This window comes from Musca autumnalis, unplaced genomic scaffold (genome assembly GCF_047663935.1).
Source record: "Musca autumnalis isolate F117 unplaced genomic scaffold, ASM4766393v1 scaffold_4, whole genome shotgun sequence".
NCBI lineage: Eukaryota > Metazoa > Arthropoda > Insecta > Diptera > Muscidae > Musca > Musca autumnalis.
This window is the reverse complement of record NW_027411977.1, coordinates 118589909-118602026: the sequence shown is the minus strand read 5'-3', so window position 1 is coordinate 118602026 and position 12118 is coordinate 118589909. Positions and strand designations below refer to the sequence as shown.

The following is a 12118-nucleotide window of genomic DNA, read 5'->3' as shown; positions in this document are numbered from 1 at the left end:
TTTTGAAATGACCTGCATCATCTTTAAAGTTCCGTCATTCTACCGATATTCGTCGGTAAAATTTTTGTATCGATAACATTGAAATACAGAATAGCACTTTCGGTAATTCAACCGAAAATTTTCGTTAATTATCAATATCGGTTCGGTAGAAAAAAAGTTACAGAATCCCACTACTGATAAGAGAATAAACAAAAACGTAGAGAAGTAAAGACTAGAAGAAATGCATTTTCCAAAAACATATGCTAATAGTTCCACATTTTGGTTACAGATGGCTACACAACTCACTGGAATTGATAACAGCAATGCCAATCGTTTTTGATTCCCATTTCTCGCGGCAGAAAACATTAACGTCGTGTTTTGTGGCTGAAATTTATTTCTTCACTATTTCTTATTTTTTATTTAATAAAAAATCAAAAGTGAATGCCGTCAAACTTGAGTTTTAATGTTTTTCTTGTCAATATTCCAATGAATAACAGTTTTACAGCCAGTTTCTGTATGCCGAAAGAAGAATGTGTGCGAATGAAACACGCCCGAACTTTAGTTTTCGAAATAATTTTACTTTTGCTTTTGATTCAAAACAAAAAACAAATTTGAAAAACACACAAGAGTTTGGACATGTTTCTTTCGCACACATTATTCTTTCGACATACAGAAACATGCTGTTAGTTTAACAGAATGTTGCTATGATATCGTAGCAACAGAGGTTAACTCCCTCTACAGTTATTTTTTCACAATTGACTTTTCCTATCTTATAATATTGACATCTTTGGAATAAAAAAGAAAAGGTTAGGTTAGGGGATGTGCAGTCACTAATTGTGATTGCGTCACTCGGAGACCTTTGTGGTGTGCGCCTTTTAAAGGGTTAAATGCGAAAAAGAAGAAGAAGAGCATTTTGTTTTGCCATTCACTAAAACAGCTGTTTGGTATAATAGTTGGCAAACGTCAATAAGGGCAAATAAGAGAGAAATGGAAAATGATAGAAAATGGAGGAAATTTCCTGTAAGAAAATGATAGGAAAATCTGTCCTTTTTACTTTACCCGTGAAGATGATTGGACGTGTGGCTACCAGAGAGGAAAGAAAACACAGTGGGCATTTTAATCTTTTATGTTCTGTGAACTTTTATTGAAAGTAAATAAAGAAAAAAATTCAAACATTCAACACTACAATTAATTAGACAAGAACTACATTACCTGAAAAGAAAATTAAAAATTCATATCCTGAAATAAAAGGAAGAAAAGAAATTGAACTATAACATTAACAAAGACTGATCGTAACAAACACAAAGTAAAGTTATGAAACAAATATACACTCAACATAAAGAAAACTCAATTGAAGTTAACAAAACTTAAAATATAACAAAAGAAGCCACAAAGAACATTAAACAAAAGTCAAATTTAAATAAAATACAGTATAAAGATTGTCAGCACATTCCTGGAGCCACACTCATCACGCATCCAATCCAACGAGGGAGGCGCAGTGTTGATGCATGACCAGACCGGCATGCTTTGGTATTTCTTCCCAGACTTGTGATACACCAATACTTGGACAGACAGACGGACGACGGCCCAAATAATTAGATTCCCGGTAGTTGATATGAAAAGAGAAGAGAAGTAAAAAGTTTATTAGTGAAGAAGGAAACCAATGGGGAATTAGTTAGTCTATACTCACCGTATTTTGGGTAAATAGTCCGGAAAACTCGTGGTTGAGCTCGATCTAGGGTTTAGGGGGCTGTTTTCATGTAAGCTATCGCCATCTAATGTAGGCGCCATCGTCTCCCTTTTGTTTTCAATTCTGAAACTGAAAAAAGAAAAGAAAATGTACAATTAGATAAAAATATATAAATCACGTAATATATTTAAACCTGGAATATAATTAAGCGCTAAAACTATAAAACTGAATACTTAACTTACGATTACTTACCTTACCAATACTTACCTCACGATACTTAATACGCCTTGGGGAAGAACCAATCCAATAGCCATCTCTGCAGGCCAGCCGCTAAATCTTCACTCGTCAAATCTACATCACCTGTTTACACCTGAAAAAGAAGAAACATGATTAGTTTGCAGATCTATATTAATTTTTGATTTTTTTTCCGTTTGCTAATTTGGAATTTGTAATTTCATAAACCTTATAATTTTCTCTCTTAAACTGTTTTCTAAGCGCAAACATTTATGAATAATAACTTTTTAGAATGAAATGAAATATTTTGTGAACGAAAATGGCTTTTAATAAAACCTTTTATAACGTGAATTGAAATTTTCTATGATTTTTATAATGGCAATCTAAACAACTAAAAGGTAAGAAAATGTAGACGCAAGCAGGTGGGCAGAATTTGGGGTATTCCATAATGTTTTGGGAGAGAAGGAATACCATGGTGGGGTGGGAATTCTCCGGCACATACAATAGCTAATAAGTGCCCAATTGACCAAGCACTCTCCAACGAGGTAAACCAATCATACTGAATGATTCATGACTGTTGTTTGTTTTGTTTGTCATCCAGCTGGCAATAATATTTTGGTTTTTTGTCCACCCTAACGAGGGCTAGTGTCACTGACAAGAACTGCGGCCCCAAAGACTGAGCTATCGCCGTGCAATATGTCAGCCAGCCAGCGCCGTCAGTGATTTAGTTCCTTCTCCAGACGTTAGGGGTCCCTAGGACAGGACAAAAATGGCGCCCGCAACATGGGGCCTGAGTAATCAGGTTCTCAAATTCCTTTTTATGCCACTTCCAACGCTGCCCTACGTCTTGGGGGTCGAGCATCTTAGGCTGGTGAGAGATTTGTCAGAAGTCTTAACCATAGGCAAGATGGTGGGCCTCTGAGGGGTAGGATGGGGTTGGGGTGGTAGTGCCTTTTCTTGAAGGAGACGTAAGTCATGGTATGCTCACCTTGTTGTACAGCAGCAATTCAGCAGCGACGTTTCTGAAAAGAAGAGAAATACATCATTAAATACAATAGTCAATCGCAATAGCCCAAGATGATTTGCTTACCTGTCCGTCTGTCTCTTGAAGTTACTGATTCCCGACTAAAGAGTCCTGAATATTTTTCTGGTGGAAAGGCTTTTTCAGTGTCCTTTGGATCTTTGTCCGCTAGGTTGCAAATCATTCCCATTTTAAAGTTTAAGTTACAACAAGTCATCTGAAAGAGAAAGAAGCTTTTACTTTTTGGAGACAAAGTGAATGTTTTGGAGTTTATATTGGAGAGTTTGATTGGTTTGTATACCCACCTGTGTAAGTCTGCATTTTCGAAGCCTTTGTCATTGCATTTGTTTCGGCATTCCGACATTTTTTTTTTTGTTTTCCTGAAAACAGAGAGAGCATATTTAGTGTGTTTATTTATATTTTATGAAGGAAGTGAGTTTAATGAGATATTGTAATTGAATTATTGTTTTCAGGGTTTTTTTTTATATGATCTGGCATATCTTGAATAGAGTTTAAAGGCTATTTTTAGAAGATTGAGTGGTTTAGGAGCAGTTAGGTAGAGTGTGTGTCAGTGCGGATAGTGGTAGAGGGGAGTATGAAGACTAGGTCTAAGTCATACGAAGTTGAAGATAACGTCCCAACCTCCTCCGGCATGGCAACAGCTGCGTCGACGGCTACGGCTACAACAGCAGTCAATACAGAGAGTGGTTTTACAGCAAATACGACAGCAGTCTGCACTGTGACCACAGTGGGAACGAACATTATGTCCGCAATGTCGAGTCCAGCCCAGCCAGTTAATGAGTCCATTTCCTCAATAGACGACGCTACTCCGGATACTCCAGACTTTAGTAGTCTAACGGCGCGAAATATACGGCTGGAAGTGAGGGAGAATCGGCCACAAGTGCAGCAAGACAGGGTGTCTGGCCAAGCAGGTGACGTCCAGCAGAGAGGGGGCGTTAATTCGGCCATAGTAGTTGGAGAGATGGAGCTTGCTAGGGTGCTGGACGACAGATTGAGTTTCCTGGTGCCACAGATAGTGCAACGGACGTTGTCCCAGTTAGGGGTTGTGCAAGGCTCCTGTCAATCCAACCAGAGGCCACCGATTCCGCCGAGCGCAGCGACAGGTCAGAATCAACCTCCTCCGGCGGTCTCAGGCGGGCGTTCCGAGCACCGAGATCATGACCACCGACCTCCACAACAGGGTCCGCAACCACAACTGCCACCACAGCAAGGCTCCAGTGCAACGGGGCAAGAGGATCATCCGGGGAACGGGCAGCTACCTCCTTCGGGTAGTAACCAGCAGCGCTCTGAGATCAGCTGGCCGCCAATGTTCCCGAATAACTGGCCACCTCCATATTCGGCGTACAATTCCAGGCGAAGTGAGATGGATAGGTGGAAGCTAAAGTTCGATGGGACCTCGAAATCTATTACGGCTGAAGATTTCATTTTTCGGCTGGAGCAATTGAAGGCGGATTATGGCTGTAGCGATGAAGAGGTCGCTAAAAAGTTTCCTCAGCTTTTGGAAGGTCCAGCCGAAAATTGGTTTTGGATGCAACGGCGCTTAGGGAGACTAACTAGCTTCCAGGACATCAAGCATACATTCCTGTCGCAGTTCAGGAAGTTTGAGAGCGACTTTGACGTCCAGCGTCGCATGATTGATCGTCGCCAAGGTCCTCACGAAGCTTTCGAAGATTTCTACAATGCCGTACTACATTTACATCACCAGCAGCGAGTGCCAATGGACGAAGGTATGCTCGTGGACATGTTAAAGAATAATCTCAAGCCGGCAATGGCGTCTCTGGTTTTCCCTATTAAGATCTATGGGCTACAACATTTCCGGGAAGAGTGCCGGAAAGCCGAGCATCTGCTGACTAACCAGAAGCAAGCCTCACAACTACATAGGCAGCAATTCCCTCCTCGAGTACATGCCATCGAGTGTGGAGATCCCACGAATGAATGGGAAGTGGACGCAATCTCCAGGCAAGCGGGTTATATCTGCTGGAATTGTAAGGAGAAGGGGCATGGCTTCATGGATTGTCCATCTACCACACGAAATTTATTCTGCTACGGTTGTGGTCTGGAGAAGGTAGTCAAACCAAACTGTCCCAGATGCCAGGGAAACCAAAAGACCGGTGCCGCGAGGGGGATAGCGCGTCCGGCCCAGTCGAATCCCCAGTAGTGGAGCCTGAGGAGCAGAGGGCACTCCCAGTGAAAATTTTGAGAGATAATAGTAGCAATGTTAGGTTAGTCAAAAATGAAGTAACTGAAAGTAGAGTTAAGGAGATAATACCCTGGCATGTCCGTCTGCAGAAATATGAAGCTGCTAGGGAAAGAATTTTTAAGGAAGATAGTAGTAAGGAATTAGCTAGTGAGGATAATGAAGTTGTAGAAGATAATTTAGCTGTTAAGAATACTGAAGTCATAGGAGATAGTTTAGTTAGTAAGAGTACTGAAGTGAATAAGTTAGTAGAAATGAATTCCGATATTAATACTGAAAAGGAAAATGAATTAATACCAGTAAGTAGGACAAAGATATACAGTCCGAATAGAACTAAGAGAATAGTCAGAGCTAGAAACAGGTTCAAGGTTCGAAAAACGTTAAGGCATCAAATATCGGAGGCAATGCTTTACGAGGGAGAGGATACCCGTTTATACGCCCGAATCAAGATTGGTTCGGAGGAGGTCGAAGGTCTCCTAGATAGTGGAGCCACCGTCACCTGCCTTGGTAGAGGCGGTGTCGATCTTGCGGAACGAGCCAATATCCCTATTTATCCCTTTAAGTCAATTATTAAGACTGCTGACGGGACGCCTCACCCAGTTGTAGGCCGAATCAGAACACAGATAAAATTAAATAGGCTCGAAAAAGAGGTAGAATTCTTCTTAGTTCCAACCTTAGGCAGGGTACTTTACCTCGGGGTAGACTTCATGCGGTCTTTCAAGCTGTTGGCTGCCATTGAGTGCTTATCGATGGAGGAAGAAACTGAAGCGGAGGTTTCTGATCCCACTTTACATAAGCTGTCCGTAGAAGACCAGAAACGTCTAGATGAGGTGATTGCCCTATTTCCATCTTTTGCAGTGCTCGGTCTGGGGAAAACGAGTCTCGAGACCCACGTCATTGATACAGGGGATGCGGAGCCTGTGAAACAGAAACACTACCCTGTCTCGCCTGCGGTGCAGTCTCTTATGTTTGCGGAGTTGGATAGGATGCTTGACATGAAGGTCATTGAGCAAAGCCAAAGCCCCTGGAATAGCCCTGTCACCCTGGTGCGCAAAGGTACCAAGAACAGGCTATGCCTGGACGCCAGGAAGCTCAATGCCCTGACTGTCAAGGATGCCTATCCGCTCCCAAATATTGAGGGCCTGCTCAGCAGATTGGGGGATACCCATTTCATTTCAAGTGTGGATTTAAAAGATGCTTTCTGGCAAATCCCGCTTGAAATGAAAAGTAGAGAGAAGACAGCGTTCACGGTCCCTGGAAGACCCTTGTACCATTATACCGTCATGCCTTTTGGGTTGTGTAATGCAGCCCAAAGGTTATGTCGGTTGATGGACAAGGTCATTCCGGGGCACCTGCGCGAAAGGGTATTCGTGTATCTGGATGACTTGCTCATCGTAGCACCCGATCTTGAAACGCACCTCAACCTTTTAAGGGAAGTTGCGGGCTGCCTGAAAGCAGCAAACTTGACAATCAATGTCGGAAAATCGAAATTCTGCTTTCGGGAGTTACGCTACCTAGGCTATATCGTGGGCGAGGGCAAATTAAAGGTCGATCCTGAGAAGGTGGCAGCCATTGTTAGCTGTAGCTACCCCAAGAATGCTAGGCAAGTGCGAAGATTCACGGGGATGACCGGCTGGTATCGCCGTTTTATCGCAGATTACGCGACTCTAGCCACACCTATATTCGCCACCCTCAAGAAAGGTCGTTCTTTTGAATTTGGTGAGGAAGCTAAGCAGGCGTTCGAGAAGCTGAAGCTAGCATTGACGCAGAGTCCCGTCCTGCAGCATCCCGATTTTAGTCGACATTTTTATGTGCAATGCGACGCGTCGGACTTGGGAATAGGTGGTGTACTTTTTCAGAAGGACGATGAGGGGGGAGAGCACCCAGTTGCCTATATGTCGCAGAAGTTGACCCCAGCCCAGAAAAACTATTCTGTGACGGAGCGTGAGTGCCTGGCTGTGGTAATGGCAATTAAGAAATTCAGGCCATATATTGAGCTGATGCCGTTCACGGTGATCACAGACCATTCGTCCCTTAAATGGCTGATGACAAATAAAGAGCTGAGTGGACGTTTGGCTAGGTGGAGCCTCCTTCTGCAAAGTCATTCTTTCGATATAGAACACCGCAGAGGAAGTCAAAATATAGTGCCGGATGTTCTATCGCGTTATAACCTGGAGGAACTGGTAGAAGAGATGGAAAGTCTGGTGGATCTGACGGCGGAGGACTTTAAAAGTGAAGAATACATGGCAAAGATTCAAGCCATTGAACAGAATCAAGATAGCCTCCCAGATCTAATAGTCAAGGATGGCTACATATATAAGAGGACGATTCCGGTCACTCTAGATATACCTCTTGAGGACTTTGTTTGGAAGCTGTGGGTCCCAGCGACACTGACGGTTACAGCAATTACCCGAGCACATAGTGCAACAACAGCGGCTCATGGTGGTTATCATAAGACGCTGAAACGGCTAAAGCAGTTATACTATTGGCCTAATATGAATCTGCAAGTAAGGGAGTATGTACGAAAGTGTTCTGTTTGTAAGGAATCAAAGGCCAATTATCAAAACATGCAACAGCCGATGAGTGACAACATACCCTTTGGGAGACCGTTTCAGAAAATTTATGTTGATTTTCTTGGCCCATATGTGCGATCCAAGTCCAACAACTCTTACATTTTTATAGTACTCGACCATGTCACCAAGTTTGTTCTGCTAAAACCATTGGCAAAGGCAACCTCAAAAAATGTGATTAAGTTCTTAATGGATGAAGTCTTTCACAAGTTTGGGGTTCCCGAAGTCTTAATGTCAGACAACGGTCAGCAGTTCGTTGGAAAGGATTTTTCAAACTTCCTAGAAGCATATGGTGTAAGACATTTTCGAACTGGTCTGTATGCCCCACAAGCCAACCAATCTGAGCGTGTAAACCAGTCAATATTGACAGCTATAAGGTCCTATTTAAAGGATGATCAGAGAGATTGGGATCAGAATCTGTCTGCTATAGAGTGTGCTTTGCGGTCAGCGGTCCACTCTTCGATAGGTATGACACCATACTTTGCACTCTTTGGCACCAACATGATAACACATGGCAGTGTGTATAGGTTGGCAAAGCAGTTGGAGAGTATGAATGACCCTGAGTTTAGTGCTCTGCCTAAGTCCTCAAAGCTCGAGTTGATTCGTAACGAAGTCAAGAAGAATTTAGAAAGGAGTCATATTGATAGGGCTAGGAAATACAATGTTAGAACCCGAAAAGTTAAATTTGTCCCCGGCCAGGAAATCTATCATAGGAATCACCAGCTAAGCGATTTCAGTAAAAATATCAATGCTAAACTATGTAAGAAGTTTGTCAAGTGCAGGATTGTGCGTGCGGTAGGGAAATGTCTTTACGAGATTGAGGATTTGAAAGGAAAATCGCTAGGAGTCTACCACGTCCGCGACCTCAAACAGTAATAACTAACTTTCATGGGAGTCTTGGAATCACATATTTGTGAGCAAATTTTTATCCGGAACTAATCCTATTGACGCTATGGCACATAATCATAAGCTTCCAAGCTGAAGATTTGTCTAGTAATTTGGGCGAGATTGTATTGTGCCCATAGACATGGAACACAGTTCGGAATGAGAGGAATGAAATAAGACATTGATACGTCAGTAAAAAGAAAAGATAAATGGGTACCCTGATAGGGAAATAAAACATGACAATAGTTTATTTGGTGTAAAAATTTCTGCTAAATTTTCTTTTTTGTCATTTCGTAGCATCAAACAATGAAATAAATTTGCAATGGAATGATGGGATGTAACTTACGTGTGCAGCATGCGGGGATCCCAGAGATATTGTTGGTTTTGGAACACCTGATTCTTGAGCTTTTCGAATCTTTTTCTTGATCTCACCACGGGTGACCGGTCTTCCGGACCACAGCAAACGTCAGAAATGCAAAGTTGGAGTACGAAGAGAAGCTTCCCTGTTTAAGGACTAACACTGGATTTACGACGCCTGAGCAGTCAGCTTGTGACTGTCCTTGACCCTTAAGTACCCGTCCCGTATTTATATCGTACACGCATAACGTTTGTATATATACATATAGTATATATACTACATAATGCGTGTAATAGCAGTACCCATTTGAAACCATGACACAAGGCTAGGACTGCGGTACGGGGTCGCGGAGCTGTCAGTTGTCGATTTATGAAGTGAAAGTCTTGAATTAGGGAAGACACGCTCAAACACACCGAAATGTGTTTGAAATAGCATCGTATCCAACATTCTGACGAGGGCCGAGGATCCAGTTGATGGCACATCCGTGGTGGGGGAAAAAGAGGTAGGATTCTCTGAGCTTACCACCCTCCTTTAGTTCAGATCTTTCTTTACTGTTCCAGTGAATCCCTTCCCGCAATCTCTGTCGTTCCTAGAGCTGTAAAAGGATAGAACAATTGCATAGTTGTTTGATATGATGACTGTATAAAACGGTAGATGACTGTATAAAAAGTTTTGATCGCACAAAGTAAGTCGTAGGTGAATCCACCAGACTCTTTTCAGATTACCAAGTTTTCTTTTCTATCGTATTCAGCTTCAAAATAATTTCTTAATTCAACCTGCTCGCAACTTCCTAGATATTTCAAAATTATTATTCATTTTGCTGCAGGACTAATTTCGAAAGTACCGATAATGGTTGCTTTTGATGAAATTTTTTGCTTAAAAACCATTAATTTTCGGTGTTTTTCTTATTTTTGCACATTTGATTCCATTGCATTTCCAAATTGATTCGAATATTTTTACCCAATGAAACCGACTTATATTTTGCATTCATCTTCTTTGGTGAATCACTTTCAAAACCATTCCGAAATCTGAACTTCCAAATCATCAGCAGGTTTTCTTATTTTATTCAGGTGCAATTGCAATAAATGAGTAATAGTCACGTCGCCAAAATTACAACGCATAAAACATTTTGCCACATATTTGCTATGTAAATATGAATTAACTTTTTCCCTGCAGGCAAAACAAGCAGAAAAATTTCCCAAATTTGGTTCCCAAAATTTGGTTTTGGCCATGTATTTAAAGAAAGAAGCGAAAATCTCTATAAAATCAACAACAATATCGCACTCAGAAGTTAGAATTTGACAATTCGGGATAAGAGATAGAGAATTTATATAGTGAAATTTTTCGTCATGGTGAGAAAAAGTCATTCAAACAATCTTTCACATTTCGTAAGCAACAAGCAAAGTTCATATTGCCATAATTTCTCATTAAGAACAAATTTCTTCACCCAGCAGTTACACATGACAGTTCAAGTTGCCCTAAAAAACTATTATAACCACCAAAAATGCCCAAAATAGCATCATATTTCATATTAAAAACAATGCACAACGCCTTTGATTAGTAGCTTTCCATTGTGTTTTCATCATAAACACAATTAACCTATCTTGCCATGACACGATACCTTTTTTTGTCAACATATACATTGAGGTCATTTACTATTTTGCCTCTTTAACTGAAAGGAAGTTGGACAAGAAGCATCCAGATAGAAGACAATCGGTGAAATATTGGTATGCAGTAGATTTGTAGGTAGTTTATGATCCAATAACTGCAAGAATGGCTCCAAAGGACTTGTTTGTATTGTAAATATTGACCAGAATCTATAACAACACACATGATTTTATGTCAAAAAAAAAAATATATTTTTGTATTTATTTACTTGTTTCTTTTGGAAAAACGTGAAGAACTATGCTTTCAATTACCAATAAACACTGTCAATGTGTAATCACTGGGTAATATTTAGCGACTTTTCAAATAAACCACCGAGAATTTGGAGAAAAAAGAACATTCAGCAGCATTTTACAATAACCGGGTACACGGACATACACACATTATTATTTGTTTTGGCAGAAATTTCTAATTAAATTTCATTCATCCACTTTCGGTAGTGATAACCATTGAATAAATAGGATTTCTTACCAATATTATGATTATGTTTGTTTTGGGTTTGCGTTTCCTTTCCAATCACATTCTTATCTTGGTTCTTCCTTATCCTTTAATTTATTCTGTTTGACACATCCATTTTCTTCGAAATCATCATAGCGTGATTTTCGAAGATCATTATTTCCGCCAAAATCACGTTGTTATACTTTTTTTGAATGAGTGCAATTTCTGAGTGAAATGCATCTTCATTAAGCACTATTACACACACACACACACACATACCGGGGGATTCTTTAATTTCTTTTATTTATTTTTTCCCTTTTTCAACAATATTTTGTGAGCATTTGATGCTCCGGCCATGATTTAATATTTCGTATTATTTATCTTTTCATGATTATAGGCAAATTAAAACATATTTTTTTCGTCGTGTGTAGGAATTTGCCATGTTCAATGTACTCACATACAACCGCACTGTATTTCCAATAGGAATTTTCATTCATACTTTTTTGCCTATTTACACATTTCACGCACTACACATTACAATTTTAATAGCCCGGCACGACAATTATATTTTTATCCCGATTTACCCGATTTATAGTTTTCCACGCACTCTATTTACCTATAATTTTCATTTGTCGCGACACTTTATTTTTTTCCGCGTTTACCGATCGAAAATGTTTTTTACAATAGACGCCGCCATGCCATCATTCATAAACGTCATACTCATTCATTGTCAATTTTCAGTCAGTCTAAATATGAGTGCGTAACGTATGATGTATTTATTATAGCAGATTTACACTAGGGGTAGATGAAGTAGGTTATACCAGGTTTACACGAAGGGAAAATACATCATGATGTTTTAACCTAATATTTGATTGCGTAAAAGTTGAAAATGAATGGTAGGGTTGCCAGATCAATATGAAGTGTTGCCAGATGAAAATTTTCTGTATATATGCTTAAAATCTAAGAATTATGATTATTTTATTGTCCGACCGGCGCGTTTTTTTTCCCTCCTATCCTTTGATAAGGATATCTTCAGGATAGTGGGGTTTGTGGTGTGCGC

The 12118-nt window shown here is 40.4% G+C and overlaps 1 protein-coding gene across 6 annotated transcripts; it reads right to left on the bottom strand.

Moving 5' to 3' along the window:
- Positions 1 to 1093: 1093 nt before the first annotated feature.
- Positions 1094 to 11761, bottom strand: LOC141404316 (uncharacterized). Of its 6 annotated transcripts, XM_073987832.1 has the most exons (7): positions 11092 to 11761; positions 8944 to 9550; positions 3230 to 3304; positions 2994 to 3141; positions 2892 to 2925; positions 1922 to 2039; positions 1094 to 1798 (listed from the first exon to the last, which is right to left on the bottom strand). In XM_073987832.1, the coding sequence occupies exons 4-6, from the start codon at positions 3139 to 3141 to the stop codon at positions 2021 to 2023; spliced, it is 201 nt and encodes a 66-aa protein (XP_073843933.1). In that variant the 5' UTR covers positions 3230 to 3304; positions 8944 to 9550; positions 11092 to 11761; the 3' UTR covers positions 1094 to 1798; positions 1922 to 2020. The 6 variants fall into 6 exon arrangements, with proteins under 6 accessions (XP_073843933.1, XP_073843931.1, XP_073843935.1 ...); XM_073987830.1 differs by having other exon boundaries at positions 1094 to 2039; XM_073987834.1 differs by having other exon boundaries at positions 2994 to 3304; positions 11092 to 11747.
- Between the last annotated feature and the right edge of the window lie 357 nt (positions 11762 to 12118).

Bases quoted from the DNA above. Each gene is read 5' to 3' on its own strand.
- LOC141404316 (XM_073987834.1), bottom strand. The intron at 2,926-2,993 runs GTAAGCAAATCA...TCTTCTTTTCAG, and splicing joins TTCAAGAGACAGACGGACAG to AAACGTCGCTGCTGAATTGC.